Genomic DNA, 18,199 nt, shown 5'->3' with positions numbered 1-18,199 from the left:
CTTGATGCATGTTAAGGGAACAAACATGCATGTGTGGGTTCATGCATGTGCATGCACACACACACACACACACAGAGTATGCTCTTCAGACCACACATCTAACTTACTAACTAACCCATAGTCAGGATCCTCATGCCCCAGACTTCTGAGTTCATCCTGCATAGACCTCAGCTCTAAGAGGACATAAAGACCTTCCATGGAAGGAACCAGAACCAAGCCGACCTTGGGAGACTGAGAATCTTGAGGGATTCACACCCTACAACTGTCCTTCATAGGCCAAGCTCCATCCTTCAGACCCCAGGCCCCAGATCCACAGTCCAAATCAGTCCAGATCCCTCTTCCCCATGCAGGTGTTCAACAGGAAAGGAAGAAAGGAAGCGTGATACTGGTACCTTCTTACAGTCTTCACACATGACACAGGCAGATCCCAGCATGCCCAGCTGCTCTCCACACAGAATGCAGTGGTTCACACCATCCCCGGCCACATTTTTCCTCATGTTTTCCAGACGGTCCACCAGGCGCCTGGAGCAGAGACAGGGCAGTAAGGACCCCCAGGACCCAAGCAGAGGAGGACCCTCCATCTCTGATTCTACGTTCTTGAGGATCTGACAGTGGCTGCGAAGCCTTCCCTGGAAAGGACTTCCAATGCCAGTACTTCCAGAACGTCTGAGCTCACTCCAAGTCCAGGCTCCTCAGTGGCCATCAGTGCTGATGGCTTCAGGTTCAGGCCTCTCTTAGCTCACACAGCCTCCTCCAGTGATCGGCAACCAGAGTTCTGAGCTGGTCTCAGGCATCTGGAACAAATGCTTTCAAACTAAGCATACTGCAAGCACCTGCCAAAATGCAGATTCTGAAACAGGGGTCTGAGGTGGATCTTTCTAGAAAACTCTGAAGTCATGCTGCTTAATGCTGCTGGCCCAGGTTCTGACCGGATAATAAAGCAATAGGTATAAACATTGAACCCGCAGCCCCGGAAGGTCTTCAGTCTCAAGTCCTCTCCCTGCTCTTTCCTCAGCTGGGTGAGATGGCTCACATCTATAACCCTAGCACCCGAGGAGTAGAGGCAGGAGGGTTGCTGTGAGCCCCAGGTCAGGTTGTGTTCCAAGGTTATGGAGTGAGAGCCTGTCTCAAACAAAATGAAAGCAATGTCAACAAACAAAACCAAAAGGCTTGTTGTCTTATTCTAGACATCGGGCCAGGGCACTGGAACTGGGTTTGCTCATATCTTTGTGGTGTGTAGCCCACAATAAACTGAGGTCAATAGAGCCCTTGGAAGGACCTGGGAATCAGAGCCTCCAGAGGGTTGCCTGGCAGCCCTGCCCACAGCCATCAAACATGGACTCTGTCTGAGGGCCCTCTGGCTCCTGAAAATCATTTTCTGGTGGTCTCCCCATGAGTCTCCACAAGGGAGGAGTGAGGAGCAGCCTATAGGCCATGGCGCCTCCACTGTGACCTAGGCTACACCTCACTAGCGAGGGGCGGCAGTGCAGAGCCCAGGCTCACACTCGGCCCAGCATGTTCATCAGTCACCTCTCCCCATTAACTATCCCTATGGGCCCACAGAGGCAGTAACTGGTCCCAGAATGCCCCAGGTGGTGCTAGCCGCCCCTGAGGTGCACTTGCTGTGTGATGGGCCCCCGAGGTTAGCACTTCATATGGGTTAACTGACCAAATCTTCCAAACTCCAGAACTCAGGATTCCCGCTATCTCTGGCTTAAGAAATTTTTACTTCGCATGGTGTGAAAGAGACTCAGTTTAAAACCATCCTGGGTGGGGACATGGCTCGGGTGGTAGAGCATTTGTCCAGCATTCACCAAGCCCTGGGTTCTAGTCCCATTCACACAAATCAGGAGTGGTGGCATACGCCTATAATCTCAGCACTTGGGAGGCAGAGACAGGACAACCAGAAGTTCAAGGTCATTCTTGGCTACTTACTGAGTTTGAGGCTAGTTTGGACTACATGAGGCCCTGTCTCAAAGAACATATCTATTAAATAAATAGACAGAAACTGCCCGTAATCTTTATCTCCTGCTAGAAGATAAAAATTCCATGGTGTGGTCCTCTTTCATCACAGTGTGCAGCAGCAGTGGGCCTGGCTTCCTGAGAGCCCACAATCACGAGGGAAAGCTACCACATTTGACTGTGCACCGGGTCGCTAACACAGGAAAGTCATATGCGTTTCCGACTAAGGATGTTTGCAACGTACAATGAGTTTATCCTGCCACCACCCTGGCACACTGGAACGATCCTCTGTGCTCCTGTGCCCGTGTATTCAGTTCAGAGAACTGAAGCTAAGTTGTTTACGGGAGCCACTTAGCCAAAAGGCAGTGAGCGCTGAGATCAAGATTCAAGCAGTCTGTCCCAGGCCCTGTCCCTTCCTGCCACACACAGAGCAACATGCCAAGCAGTCCTGGGCTGGACTCTAGTGGAACCTCACCCTGACAGTCTTTCCCACACCAATGGCCTCTCAGTTATTGCCAAACCCTGGGCTGCACTAATGACCTCAACTGCTTCTGTACCCTGTGACAGGGCAGGGTAGTCACACCTGCAATTCAAGCATCTGGGAGGCCAAGGCAGGAGGATTATGAGCGTAAGGACAGCCTGGATACATAGAGCTTGCCTTGCAAGTATGAGAACCCTGAATTTAATTTCAAAATCCAAGTTAAAAAAAAAAAAAAGCTTGGTGTGGGGTGCTCACGGGTAAGCACAGTAGTGGCATGGGAGGCCCCTGGGGCTCAGTGACCAGCAAGCCCAGCCTACAGTCTGGATAACAGAGTGGATAATCTCCTGGGGAGAGAGTGAGGACAGCCACGGGCAGAAGAAGGGACAGGATGCACGGTGACATTCTTCTTGTTGTGACTTCCTCTTCCACTGCTTGGCTGGAAAATTAAACCGCCCCCCCCGCACCTCAGTCCCTGCTCACTGTCTCTGACAGACAGCTGATAGAAGCAACTTAGCAGGAGGGGCCTTCACTTGGCTCACAGTTTCAGAGGGTCTCCGTACATCATGGTGGAAAGAAGGGAGAGTTATTTAATCCACACAGAGGGAGCATGCGGAAGAGGCAGAGTACACCTGGGACCAGGGGTGGGATAATCTCCAAAGGTTGGTCCCTAGTGACCTTCTTCCTCCAGCAAAGCCCTATCTACGGAAATTCCACTGTCACCCCCAAAGAGCTCCCCTATCTGGGGGACAAATATTCAACACAGGAGCCTGGCCAAGGGAGTGGTTCAGATTTAAGGGATAGGATGTACCTATCATGGGGTCCCATGGTACAGAGAGGGTAAGAGGTTCACAAAGGTCACACAGCTACGGCCAATCTAATCTGTAACGTGCTTCACTGGAGAGCATTTTAAAGGAGTTTCCTGCTTTTCTTGGACAATAAGAACATCGTTTGCCCCCACTTGCAAGCCCGCATTGTAACTGCCCTGCCAGAATACCTGATTCTTCCATCATGCTTGAAGGCCTGCTAGTCCATATGTTTAAGGCAGGTCTCCTGAGCATACATTAGAGGTTGCCCAAGTCCTACAGACTGAATGAAGGTTATGTCCTGATGCCCCCAGCCCTTGTCACAGCAGTTAGGAGGAGGATATGAGGTGGCAGGTGGACCTTTCTTCTCCCAGGTCTCAGGAATGAGCAAGGCATCTCATATCCACCCGTATGGACACTCACTCGGCCCCAAATGTGCTGTGGGACTCTACTAGAATGTCAGCATCATGAGGTGAGGGTTGAATCTTTGTGCTTCCTGCTGCTCCCCAAAAACTTGAACCTGACCTAACTAAGTACCTAGCTGGTGTTCAATAAAGTCTTGTTTTATTCCAGGCATGTGGGAATGTAGGGAAAAATGGCTGTGAGTCCATCTGTTGCCTGGCTTGATCAGGGCTCAGGAGTGTGGACAGTCCTCCTCTTCCACCTTCCATCCTCTTTAACCTCCTCTGCCTCTTCTACCTCCTCCTCTGTCTCTTCCCTTCTCTCTCTCTCTCTCTCTCTCTCCCTTTATCTCTTTTCATCCCTTCTCCCTCTCGACATCTCCTCCCTCCTCTTCCAGAGCTTCACCTCTCTCCTTTACCTCCTCCTCTTCCTCTTCCTCCTCCTCCCATCCTCCTCCACCTCTTCTACTCCTTCCTCATACTATACTTCCTTCTCTTTCCCTCCTCTTTGCCCTCCCTCTCCCACCTCCTCCCCTTATCTCCCTCTCCCTCCTCTCCCTCTTCCTCATGCTATAAGCATTAACTATCTCAGCTCTTTCATCCAGAACAGAGTGCTATTTATGTCTGAGATCACGGGTTTCTAAAAATAACTGCAATGGATCCCAAGCCTATAATTAATTTCTTCAATTCATTAAAAAAAAATCAGCAGGGTTCCCCTTTTTAAAAGCTGAATGAGGTTGGCTGAGACAGCCGTCACCTCAAAGGAAGGTGAGGGACCAAACCTCTCGGCTCTGCCACACAGGTGGGCTGTGGAGAACATAGGGAGATTCATGAGCGAGGACAGGTGTGACCCTAAGAGCAAAATCCATGTATGGGATGGCGACAACAGGATCCTGGGGCCCTAGCAGCCCCGATCATCCTTAAGGCATCCAAGTAGCCTACATGATGAGTGGGGTCACCAGAGGGAGGAGCATCAAAGGCCCTGATGAGGGGAAAGCCATCAGACCACCCGAGTCATCAAACAGGGCCATGAGTACCTGCAGAGGCCAGTGAGGCTCCTGGGATGAGCAGGAAACAACATTTGAATAATCCTACCTCTGAAAAGCATCCCTTGAGCATCATGCACAACTACCAGACCTAACTGAGGAGAGGCAGAAGGACTCTCCATCCACACCACACAGTGTCAACACTACGCATCAGGGAACAGGTCAGTGCTTGTCAGTGTTCAGCTTGGGGGAAGGCGTGAGTATTCAAGGGCAACATGAGTCTGTGTCCTCAGTGGCAGAAGACTCCATACATCTGGTTGTGGCTATGCAAGTCCAAAACTATTACTGGGCGTTACACAGATATGACAATCTATGACCTCCTACATGTACAACTGATTCCCTAAACAAAAATGAGGGGAGGTCAGTGAGCACCGACTGGGGTGCTGCAACCAAGGAGCATGACCAGCTCGGACAACCTAGCCTGGCCTGCCTCTCCAGATCCATGTCCTGCCTGGCCCCTGGAGGCCACCAGCAGCCAGACCAGAGGTCCCAGAGTCAAGTGGACTAGTTTGTATACCAGGATTATAGCCATATGAACGTTTTTCTAAGTATGAGAAATAGGAAAAGATGACATTGGTTAATGCAATTGAAAGCAAATGAACGTGGGGCTGGAAAGATGGCTCTGCGGTTCAGAACACTGGCCGCTTTTCCAGAGGACCCAGGCTCCATTCCCAGTACCTGCATGGAAACTCACAACTGTTTGATACTCGAGTTCCAGTCAGTCCAACACCCTCTTCTGGCCTCTGCGGGCGTGGGACACACATGGTGCACAAACGTACAGGCAAAATACCCATAGACATAAAATTAAATATTAAAGTTTTGAAACATAGAGTTGGCTCACATAGCTGAGCACTGTCCCATAGGTGAAAAAAAAAATAAACAGAACGATGAAAGCCTGCTGTCCTCGAGCTGGTGGCCAAGGCTGGGGTTTTTAATATTCTTGTCTAGACAATGCTCCAGGGACCCAGCCGCCTGGGGATAGGCTGGACTTGAAGCTTCAGTAAGCATACATGAAGCTGATGGTGGAGACATGCACGTTCAAGAGGCCTGGGTCTTCTTGCTGGACCAACTGAGGCATGAGGCCAATGTCCCCTGTTGGGCATGTGTCAGCAACTGTTTGTAAATTATGTCCACTAGGGGACGCTGCAGTGGGCCTAGCTTTGGGGGTGACTCACAGTGAACTGCAAGGTAGGGGTAGAACGTGGTCCTCAAGGTTACTACAGAGAATCTGAGTGTGGGCCTGGGCCACCCCCTGACAAACACTGTCTTTCTTCCCAAACCCTTGGCTGGTCTCTCCTTGGACATCAGAGAAAACAGCTTCGGAAGACGGATGCCAACTCAGGCCTCAGCAGCCTCCAACAGCAAGGAAGAAGAGCCCACAGAAGCCTCAAATGCCTAGATGCCCCATTTTCCCTTCCTCAGGAGCCCCTGTGCACATAGGCCTCAGCCTTCCCTGGCTGCAGCTGCTGCGTGTCTGGGCCACTCATAGGTTAGACACTCTGATAGCGTGAAGCCACCCACTTCCAGGACACTTCCAGCAACAGCAGTGCCCTCTTCTGTTCCTGGCTACTGCTTTGATTCTGTGGTGTTTATTTCGGTTTATCGGGAGCGCTGTGGAGTCTCCGTTGCATGGTGGGAACTTAGCCTGTGTGTGTTCACTTAGGCTCGTGGGCACATCCACCCACTCTTCTCTGCTGGCTCAGCCTGAGCCTCTCAGAGAACAAGCACCTGCAGGCGGGGGATGGAGGGGTCTGTGCTGTGACCACACCGTGACTGTGGCAGATGGCAAAGCGTTCTATAATTGGAACAAGTGCAGCAGCTTATATAGGCAGGCGGAGCGTTCAAAAGCCAGAGGCAAATATCCGAAGACATTACTGCCGGCTTCCCTGCCGGCTCCACAGGAGTTTCTCTGACTTTCATTCTCCATGGTGTGGAGCTGCATGCTGGGCTTGTGCCCAAGCTAAGGTAGCTTTGAAGGTGAAGGACACTTCTCCAGTCTTTAGACAATGGGACACGCAGAAATCACCTGCAGAGTTACCCGCAAACACATGGAGTTCCACGCATCCATCATGGTTGCCATAGGAACAGATCTGTGTGGAAATAGCCCTGTCCCCAAGGCCCAGACCCCTTGCTCTTGTCCTGACATTGACTATAAAAACGGTGGTCTCCACCATACTTCTTCCTGGCTGAGACTTTTCTCAGTGGCACAGATGTCTACGGGCCTACTCTTGACTTCTATCAGGGACAAATGAGCAGACAGGCTAAGGGGCAGCATTCTCTAAAGCTCCCTTGTAGCTCAGCAAGGCAGCTGTTCCCATCTCACCTGCTGTGGGAAGAGGGATGCAACTGTGTGCTGGGGATTTTATCTTTTGCCCTTAGGGCCCCCCCGAGAATGAACTAAAAGATGCTCACTGTGTTTCTAATCAACTCCCAAAATTGGCATCTTCTTGGGTGTCTTGAGCAGCAGCCTCCCCATTCCATATGCTGCTAATGTACTCACTGGGAATTGCAAACATCTACATAGCTGGTGGGTATGCAGTGGGCTTTGAGGCTGCACACGTCCCAACTCAGTCACCTCTAGTGACTATACTGCTGAAGCCACAGGGATGCAGTATTTCTGCCTAAAGACAGTCACCCAGGTGGCATGTAGGGTGCTCCACACACTCCAAAGATATCCGCCCTTTGTAGGCGTCCTGACAACTAGTGTGTGCGATTTCGCCCCTCTGTCTCTCCACAGTGCTAGGGTGGGGGCTGTGCTGGGCTACAGGGAGCAGGGGTTCTCAGTTATAACATTTAAATGTGCATTGGTCAAGACTTCAAGTATCCCTCTTTCTCGTCAGGTAGCCTGATGCCTCCTCTGACACGTGACTTGGACTAGCTGAGTCCCATTCACATGGGACCCTGAAGGGCTGGATAAGATAGAGCTCTGTGTGTTTTCTGGACCTGGGGATCAACATGACGGTCAGTCTAAGGTCCCCTCTTGAGAACCCCCTCATCTAGCAGTGAGGAAAGCCACCCCTTTCTGACTTTAGTACCAGTCCTTGGTCTGAGCCAGGGATCACACCAAGGGAAGTTGGAAAGAACGAACAGAATAACCTGCCTCTGTGGAAGGAGCTTGCTGTTGGCTCTGGATGGATGGGATAGGAAGGCGAGCATACAGGGGTCTCATGGTGAATTCTGAGGACCCATAATGGAACTCGAGGCATAGTGCCAGGCCCTCCCATCCACACGCTAGTCTCAAAGAACATCAGTCCCTGCCTCTGAATTCAGAGCATTGGCAAGCAACAGGAAGACGTGTGCACAGGGCCAGCTCAGCACTCCAAGAAAGTATGTATTTCTCCGCCCACTCCTCAGCTGGCACCAGGATGAGAAACTCTGGTCCAGACTCATATCAGGCACCTGTGAAAGTCAGACCCTCAAGGTGCTTTGTAGGAGGAGGAGCAGACCTAGGGCTTAGAGCTGCCCACACAGGGAAAGCACCACAGGACACATGCGTGGGTGGAAAAGCCACACTGAATACCTGCATGCATTCCAGAGTGTTCTGGGTGGAGAGCCAGACAAGACAATTACAGAAAAATGGCGTGAATGAAGTGGACAGTGCCCAGTACAGTCCATGGCAGAACGGCCTTCCCCAGCTTTTGAATGAAGGCATGTTGTGCTGTGGGTGTTAACAGAGCTCAAAGCATGGGCTATCCAGCAATGCTGTAACAGGTTACAGTGACAGCTCAGGAGCAGATGAAAGCCACACAGGCAACCAAGTCTATAAGCTTTGGGGCAACTGAAGGAAGGGACTCATTTCTAGCTAGGGAAGTCCAACTGAACTGTTCTCATCTGGAGGAAACATGTTCCATTTTCCCAGGAGGTGTACTTTTTCTGTCATGTAACACACACACACACACACACACACACACACACATCCCTCCTGATAGTAACTAATAGGAACTTTCCAAAGATCAATGTTAATACAAGGGTGAGTGGCCATGGAACCTTCCCTGTGGGAGGAATAGATTCCGGAGGGAGATGCAAGAGGAGCACACACTCTGTGTTCAGTAGTAGCTACTCCCCCAGGGAAGGGGACATCTTGCAATTGCCTGGAAAGCTCCCCTTCCCTGGCAGCAGGCAGCCGGGGAGCCACACAGTCAGTTCAGTTCACCACCATTCCATTGACTAACTGGTCGCTATGCATGAGGAATGAATGGCAAAGGCTCCTAAGGCTGCCAAGAGCTCAACTGCCTTCTATGTGCCTATCGTTCTCTAAGAAGACTGACCGATGTAGGACCAAAGCCACAGACCAGAAGTGGTCACTTCCAGTGTGCCAGCCCAGATGATGGGACCCGGTGGCTGTTTTGCTTCCAGACCCCTAGGACCACCGAGGAAGGTCTGCACATGACTGAGATGGCCATTCCTACGGGAGCAATGGTACCAGAAATAGCTGGTACGGCACTAACCACTTTGCTCCTAGACCAGTATTCCTCAACCCATGGGTCTTGGCCCATGTCAGATATCCTGCGCATCAGATATTTACATTGTGATTCATGGCAGTAGCAAAATGACAGTTATGGAGTAGTAATAAAATAACTTGATGGCTGGGGGTCAGCACGATGTGAGGAACTGTATTAGAGGGTCGCAGCATTGGGAAGGTTGACAACCACTGTCCCAGACCCTCCCTTCTCTGATCCTGCAAAGGTCTCCCCATCAGGACCACAAAGCTTCAGCAATGTCCCCTATGCCATCCCTCAAAGGATGGAGCTCCCCGAATAACCCAACACCATTCCTAGAAGAAACTCCTCCCCCTCCCCTTCCTCACTTCCCATTGAGAACACCTAGCCAAAGGGCACAGACTACTGAGACACACAGCTCTGGCCCTGGCTGTGTGATTAAAGAAAAGTTGACCCACCTCTCTGTACTGGTTCCTCAGTGGTAAGGCTAGAAACGGTAACTGTGCCCAGCAGAGAGCAGACTTGTGAGGACAATGTGAGTGAGGGGTGCCATGGCCATGTCTAGTTTCTAACATCCAGCGGATACCATTTATTTTCTGGCAACCCTGTAGTCCTCCCAACCCCACCCACCCACCTGTGCTCACCTCTAACAGCTGCACAGCACCTTCATGCTCCTTCTTAGCTTCAATCTGAGCCTGTTCGTGATGGAGAAAGGAAAAAATGTTTAGGAAGGAGGGGAGGGACACGGATCAAAAGCTGCATGACCAGAGGATGCCCGTGGCCCCCAATTTCCTAGCGCAAGGGTGGAGTCTGCAGGTCTTCCCCTGAGCTGGGTCACGTGGTGAGGATTCGGCTGGTTCTGATGATCTCCAGGCAGTCAGGCAGAGAAGGGATGGACTCCTAAGAATGGCAGCTGGACCGAGAACTGGCCCCTCCCCTTGCTCATCTCTGCAAGGGGTGAACTAGCCAGGGCAATGATGGAGAGAGCTCACCCTGGTGGTGAGGATGGGGGAGAGCTGCCTGGATGACCAGCCCTGCCCAGAATCAGGGTAGTCGGTCCACCCCAACATCCACCTCATCTATGATCTGCTGGAGCACATGAAGGTACCCGTCCTGCAGGATCTCCACAATACAAGACAACAACAGGATACCCAAGAGGAGTCCTAGTGAGGGCCCAGCATCAATAGTGTAGCAGAAACCAGAGGTCTTGAACCAGACCAATGACTCTTTGCAATGAACACTTGCAAGTAAAGATAAGTGGATAATAGGGTTTACTGTGTGACTCACTGTGTCACACTGCAGCTTCCATGATGAGATTGAGTTTTCCTTCCTTTTCTTTTAAATTATATTTTGGGGAAGCAGGTTGCACGGGCAGAGGATAGATATGAAGGGACAGGAAAATGAATGAGATGGAGACGCATGATGTGAAAGACACAAATAAATAGAAAGTTTGAGAAAAGAATGGTAGTTGGAGATGGGTGTGGTGGCACGTACCTTTAGTCCCAGCTTTGGGGAGGCAGCGGCAGGTGGATCTCTATAGGTCTGAGACTAGCCTGGTCTGCAGAGTGAGTTCCAGGACAGCTAGGGCTAACCAGAGATGGCTCTGGCCCTGCAGCTGAGAAGGAACCATGTGGGTTTGAATCAGAGCAGTGGGGTCTCCATGCTAACCCTGAGGAACATTGTCTTCTCATCCATCCTCCTGCCTGGGAAATGCAGCACTGTCTAGCTGAAGGGCCAGGTCCTCCTCAGATCACCCTCACCCAAAGGAGGTGCCATGGTGCATGGAGTCCCACATCCCCAACCTGCGGCAGGGGCCTGCCCCCTTCCCACAGTTAAAGCCACACTACACAGAAGACACGTCACACATTTTACTGAAGAAATTTTGCATGAGAGACCCTGCCTGGCTAAGGGCAGTTTACACAGAAGATTTAAGGGCAACCTCATTGTTTCCTGTCCCCGCTGCTCCTGAGGTCCCAGCATAGTGACAGTTCATGTCATATTTGCCTTCACAGCCTCATCACCTGAGAAGAGAGTCTGAATTTATACTCCTGAAGGACGAGATTAAATATAATCCCAGATTCTCACCTTCATGTCCACAGGGACTAATTCCCACCAGGAGCCTCTACTGGAGGATGCTGGGAGAATAGGAAGGCCCTTTTATTTGGGACTTGAGATGAGAAGTTGGAGCAACTGTGGCCATCTTACCATGAGGGGAAAAGGTAGAGTGCTGTGGGCCTCCACATTGAAGCCAAAGATGAAGCTTTCTCAGGGGAAGACAGAGAGAAATGAATTATAATAGCATTTGGGATTCATGTGTGCCTAAGGTAGCTGGTTAAGGCCCTGGACCTGACTACACCCGAAGTCACACTGTGGTGATATAGGCAGACAACCTTTCTGGGATAAGTGTCATCACCCACTGGTAAGAATTGATGCTCACACCAAAAGTAAATAAACTGAGGCTCAAGGGGTCTGCGGTTGCATCATGGGATGGAATAAAGAGACAGCGCAGGCCCCTGCCTTGCCAGGCTGTGTCCAAGCTGGGCTCATCTGTGTTGCCAAGCACTTTTCAGCTTCATTTATTGTTTTATTGTGAGATGAGATTTCATGTAGCCCAAGCTGGCCTCAAACTCACCATGTAGCCAAAGACAAACTTGCGATCTTCCTCCTTCCATCTCCCATGTGCTGGGGTGACAGGCATATGTTGTCACAACAAATGTCTTCTATACCGAGGGTTGACCCCAGGGCCTCATGCATGCTAGGCAAGGGCTGTAGCAACTAGGCTGCACCCCCAATGCCCCCCGCTCTTCAGCCTGCGAATTCACTTGTTTCTGGGCACTCCAGTCTCCTGCCTCATCACCTGCTCTAATTAAGCAGCCACGTGCCCATCTGGGCTCACACTGGGGTTTCCATTTGGGGAGAGTATCAGCCTGGACTTTGCACTTTCGCGGGTGAGAAGTGAGCATTACCTCATCTCCTCCGCTGTGAGACTGCGTGTGGGCTGGGCTGAGGCAAGAGCTGAGCTCCGTGGCGAGGACTCAAAGGAGAACAAGCCCAAGATTTCCGTAAATCTCATTCAGCACGCATCTCATTCTCGCAGATTCCCAACAAGGGTATAAGAGCTCGGCGAGCCGCTAGAACTAGCCCCGTTAATCACACGGTTATTGAATTCGGCTCACGCGTTGACACTTGAAATTGTTCCTTTCACAACAAAACAGCAACAATGACAGAAGAAATAACAAAATGGAGCAGTAGGGGCTGAAGGAACAGCCGGGGAACAGAGAGGTTTTATAAATATCTGTCATCGAGTCAAAGACAGTTTTCAACTGTCAGGGTTCAATCAACAAAGCACTCAGATAGGCCAGCCCAGGAGGCAGGGCCAACTTGGCAGTGGTGACTCTATCTCTGCCTCTGGAGGCTGATCAGGAGTTCATTTTTTTTAATTAATTAATTAATTAATTTAATTATTAAAGATTTCTGCCTCTTCCCCGCCACCACCTCCCATTCCCCCCCTTCCCCCAATCAAGCCTTCCTCCCTCCTCAGCCCAAAGAGCAAGCAGGTTTCCCTGCCCTGTGGGAGGTCCAAGGACCACCCATCTCCATCCAGGTCTATTAAGGTGAGCATCCAAACTACCTGGGCTCCCACAAAGCCATTACGTGCAATAGGATCAAGAGCCCATTGCCATTGTTCTTCAGTTCTCAGTAGTCCTCATTGTCCGTTATGTTCAGCGAGACCGGTTTTGTCCCATGCTTTTTCAGACCCCGGCCAGTTGGCCTTGGTGAGTTCCCGATAGAACATCCCCATTGCCTCAGTGTGTGGGTGCACCCCTCGCGGTCCTGAGTTCCTTGCTCGTGCTCTCTCTCCTTCTGCTCCTCCTTTGGATCATGAGACTTCAGTCCAGTGCTCCAATGTTGACCCAAAGAAAAACATATAAGCATCCTCCTGAATATTAACCTTCATCAGGCAATGAAAGAAGACAGAGACAGAGGAGTTCATTTTCATAGGCTACTTCCAAGCTGGGCCATTTGGGCGATTGGAATAGATTGTTAAATTTAACACTCCATGTTGGCAGCTCCAGAGTCTTGGGGAAAAAAATCTCAGCAGTAACTCAAGCAAGGCTCATTTTGGGGCCACTGCCAACATGGAGGGGGGGGAGGATGTGTGACCTTCGTGGAGACAGGATGCCTGCAGACTGAGAAGCACGGAGGAAGAATTATGGCTCCCATGGATGCCTACAGCGCTCTCCGGAACAGAAGGGACCTATCACCAGCAGGGGCAGTGGTCTAGGAAAGAGGGACAGGCCACAGCTGCAGTGATAGATTTGAGACAGACGTGCACATGGGAGAGACGCGGGACACAGGCATAGGACACTTGGCCCGGGAGCCGTCCTGTGCCAGGGCGACTGCTCTAAGCGTGGAACGGAACTAAGCAGAGTCATTGTTATTGCTGAGATTTAAGATAGTTTAAATGGGCGCCTTGTAATATTGGGGCTGCAGGGCCTCGGACAGGAGCCTCGAGTTGACGTTCATCAGGGCTGAGATGTGGACAAGCACATGTCCACATCCCGGGGGCATGTCTAGGACAACGGAAGACTGGTGCCCAAAGCTCCAGGCACTTCTCTGTGGCAGAACACGTGCCTAGCCTGGACAAGGTCCTGGCTGCCATCCCCAGAAGCACAAATAATGGCAGAGCCCATGCTGTCCTGAGTCAATGTGTGGTGTTGGTCTGTGCATACCCCGCTTTCCACATATAACAAAGCCTTGACTTCCATGGGAAGTGCAGAAATTAACAAAAAAGACGCCGTGCGGCACACTCTGGCTGGCTCTTCTGTACCTCACACTTCAGAAACACACCCAGGATTGAGAACAGTCACACTGAAGCCCACGGCCTCCTATGGGCAAACCTTTGTAGGGACAGTAGATTGTTGTGTTGTGGAACAAGGGCACAGGTGGCCTGAGACTCTGACTGTCTGCAGTCTCAGAAGAGGTGTTCTAAGAGCACAGAATGGCTCTGAAGAGGTCACCGTGGGATCAGGCTTACATCTCAGGAGCTCCAGCCCATCTGCAACCACAAGCTCCTTGGTTGTAGCTGTAGAGGAGGAGGGCTCCATAGCCCAGGTCCCAGGAGGACTGACCGCCATGGTCACAAGCCACTCCGCAGAGGCTACCGGGATGTGAGGGGCATGTGCAAGGGCAAGAACTGACTATCTCTATCTCACAGAGGCACTGCGATGAGGGCCGCATAGGAACAGCATCGTATCTGTCCTCTGTGTCAACCTGGATCCCCAGCTCCGGAGCTCACCCAGTGATCACTGTGAGTACCCGCTACAGGTTGACCTGTCCTGAAACCCTGATGTTTTGGTTGGGAGCGAACTCACAGAACATGACAGTTACACAATATGCAATAGCTTGGGACCCTGAGAGGTTTGATTACCTTCAAGGTGTTAGCCAACATGGGGTCTGATAGTTTTGAAATGTACGTCTTTGTTAACCTCCATCTTGAGATGAGAACACCTGCGGCTCCCAGGACACCATTATCTCCCTTGTTGAACTGCTCAGTGTCTAGCAAAAGTGCCAACACTGTGAGGAAGGTGGGGACAGCATGGGCAGTGCTCAGACTGTGCCCAGAAAAGACCAAATGGACCATGAACTTGGGGAAGATTTCACTGTCTCATCCCACTTCCCCTTCCACTGCCATCCCTGCTACTCTTTTATTTGAGCCATTGTCTCTCAGACATTACAGAACTGGCGTTTGATTTTATCCAGTTTCTCTTCCTCTGTCCTCACAGATGAAGAAGCATCCGTATGTCCAAAATAAAGAGCATAATGAAGGGACAAAAGGTTCAAGGGAAATTGGACGGCAGAAGAAAAGCTGAGCAGGCAGGTGGGGCTGGCTCCTTTTCTAATCAGATAGACACTCAGTCAATATGACCCCAGGCTCCCAGGGAGCCAACTGTGGAGGAGCCATATCCTGTCACCCTTATTAGATATTATTTGTATTTCTGCAGACTCTTTATCTGTCTCAGATGGACCCAGCAGGGGGATGCAGCTTCCAAGTTGTAATGAATAGCATCTCGCTTCTCCCAGCCCTGGGGAGGAAGAATAATATCCTGACACAATATTGTTTCTCACTATTCTGGCCAACTTGTTATGACAGGCAGTGTGGTTGTGACAGTCCCCACGAACAGCAGTTTAATGAGATCTATACCTAATACAAGGTCTCGGATATTGACTAGAAAAGGGGGCTTCAAAATTCAGCTACCTGTTGCCTCTGATTGGGAAAAGCAGACAGATTTTTATCACCGCCCAGCTGGGTTGAGCAACTGAACATCTCTGTAAGATCAAAGACCCATGACGATCATCAGACAGGCATGGGGCCACACAGAAGTTACAAGAATCACCCACTACCCATCCTGGCCAGCACTGAGCCAGGGACACTCAGCTTCAAGCAAGAGAAGAGAGAGATGATAGCCAGTCAGTCTCTGGTCTCCATATTCTAATTCTTCAGTGCCCCTCGCGCCCAGCCCCTGTTCTTGCAATAGGAATCTTCCTACCTAGGAAAGAGACAGGCCAGCAAAGCAAGCTTGGGCTGAGGTAGGGGTCGGCTTCCTCAGCACCACCCATCACAGTGTGGTGGAAGACACGCCTGACTCTAGACCTGCTCCTTCCTTGCTCATCAGGAAGGCTCTGTCCTGTTTTCTCTTGACTTCCTCATCCCCCCCCCAGACTCTTGCCATAAATAAACCTAGGTTTACCATTTAATAACACATGTAATAATACCACTTAATAACAACAGTAGCGATGAACTCAAATCCTTCCATCCAGTGATATCATAACAGGCCATGATGGGAATGTGCTGAACTCATACAGACATAGCCTAGGTTCCCATCCCTCCACCATATGCCATAGCATTGGCCTGGCCTGTGCCTTTCCCTGGGACAGGATTTTAATCCCAGGCCAGGGTGAAGTCAGCGAGCAACCTGCTTCCCCAAAGCTTAAGCAAGACACGCCCCTGGCAGGAACTGGAACTGTCTGCATGCTTTTCCTGCCACAGCCTGGCATCGGGTGGGACAGCTTTGCATGGTTTGTGTGTGACAAGACAGAGCCTAGAGTCAGCCTCAGGGAAACCAGGACTTGAGGTGAAATGAAGGCCACAAAAGGGCTCTGTAGTCCCCAAGACTCAGCCTGGTGCACAGTTACAAAAACCTCCCCAGGCCCAACAGACATACACACACATATACATAATATACATACACATGCCTTACCCTCTCAGGCCCAGCTCACACACACCCCACCCTTCCAGCCAAGCACACACATACACACACACACACACACACACACACACACACACACACACACACACACACCATTCTCTCTGTGCATTCCTGGGCTCACCTGCTGCAGAAACTGGATCTCCTGCTGCTTGGCATTGAGGATGGCCAGGGCTTGCTCATGCTCCAGCTCCAGCTGTTGCTGCCGTTCAGCAGCCTCTCGCATATGCTGTGGGGACAGGGAAGCCCCTGAGCACCTGCTGCTCACCACCATGCACGTACAGCAGGCTTCCTCAGGAGCGGCACGACACACCCGCCTCCTCTCCCAGGCTTCTTCCCTGGGAGGCAGAGAGATTGGGAAACCCTGATCCCCAGGCACCCTCCCCTGCTTTGGCTGTCTATATTCACAGCACAGGAGATCTGGCAAAGCTGAGGCTCAGGCAGAGGGAACCTCCTCTTCCCCCAGCGTGGCGTGGGAAGGCGTTCGCTCCTCTTCCTCTGCTTCAGCTCAGGTATCTTGCAAACACCAGACAAGGCTCATATCTGCTCCTGCCCAGCCTGTATCGCTTCCAGCTTCTTACCTACATCAAAATCACATGGCCCTCCACAAACACTGGAGGAGAATGCTGTAACTCTCCTTTCGCGACCATGGGGAAACTGAGGCATGGTCTCACACAACAGGTAAAGTGCACATGTATCATGGAGCAACACCAGAGTCCATACCTTCCACAGAACCTCAGAGTCCCAATTTACCCCTACCGCTAGCTCCGTCCTTCGGTATGTCCCCCAGAGACAGTCCCAATGCATGAGGTAGTTTCTCATTTGCCTGGGAACCACCCATCCATCTTCATGAGAAAGACAAGTTCAAGCCCTCAGAATTCAGGGGCTGATGCTCACCTTTGACCTCTGATCATCACCAGTCCACCCACCCCAGAATCCCAGCCATGACTATCAATAAGAATGTCAGAGGCTGCAGAACCCAAGCACTGTCACTTTGCCCAACCTCCAGCCTGACTGCACCAGTACATGCTTGAAAATGAACCTCCTGTGTGAGATGCTTCCCAGCCTGGAGGTTGCTGGCAACAAAACATTCACATTTAATTTTTACTTCCTTCTTTAGTTTTTATATTATGAAATATGTGTGGTCACCTTTTCCACAGCTTGAATCTCGTGTGTGTGTGTGTGTGTGTGTGTGTGTTATACGCATGCATATACACATGTGTATGCAGGTGCATGCCCCCTTTCATTTATTCAGAGAATAGAGGATGACATCAGGTACTTCCCTATAGAACTCTCTACCCCATTTTTTGAGACAGGATCTCTCATCAGCTTGGAGCTTGCTGATTGACTGGGATATCTGGTCAGGAAGCCCTCAGGATTCTTCTGTATCTACCCCTCACTCCCGCTCCCAGGGCTGGGATTAGAGGAGATGCCTGACTTTTTGTGTGTGCTCGGGATCTGAACTCCAGCCCTCACCCTTGCGCTGAAGGCACTCTCTCCACTGAGTTAACCCCTTGAAGTCTGAATCTCTCACCTATAAGTCTAGGTTCCTTCCAAAGCAGGAAGGCCTCAACACACACCACCTGGGTACCAGAGACTAAAGTCCAACCGTGCCCTCAGAAACAGACAAGTGGTGACCTCCCACCTGCAAGAGCCCCTGCAGTCCTGTCACCCTCTTTCTAGGCATCCTCTGAGGGTCACAATCATACTTATGCTTATGATGGATGGGGACCCTGGTACATGGGACAGAGAGACCTAGCATGGCTACCTGACTCTTTTGCTTGAACTAGTTCATGATT

General features: G+C 51.0%; 1 protein-coding gene across 1 annotated transcript in view; it reads right to left on the bottom strand.

Moving 5' to 3' along the window:
* Nucleotides 1–16,636, bottom strand: part of LOC130871433 (RIMS-binding protein 2-like) — a 79,427-nt gene extending 62,791 nt beyond the window's left edge. The window contains 4 exon segments of the mRNA XM_057764768.1: nucleotides 393–522; nucleotides 8,999–9,098; nucleotides 9,767–9,827; nucleotides 16,525–16,636. Of these exon segments, the coding sequence (XP_057620751.1) occupies nucleotides 393–522; nucleotides 8,999–9,098; nucleotides 9,767–9,827; nucleotides 16,525–16,626 (393 nt within the window). The 5' untranslated portion in view covers nucleotides 16,627–16,636.
* Nucleotides 16,637–18,199: the final 1,563 nt, after the last annotated feature.

This window comes from Chionomys nivalis, chromosome 3 (genome assembly GCF_950005125.1).
Source record: "Chionomys nivalis chromosome 3, mChiNiv1.1, whole genome shotgun sequence".
Lineage (NCBI taxonomy): Eukaryota > Metazoa > Chordata > Mammalia > Rodentia > Cricetidae > Chionomys > Chionomys nivalis.
This window is presented reverse-complemented; position numbering and strand designations above follow the sequence as displayed.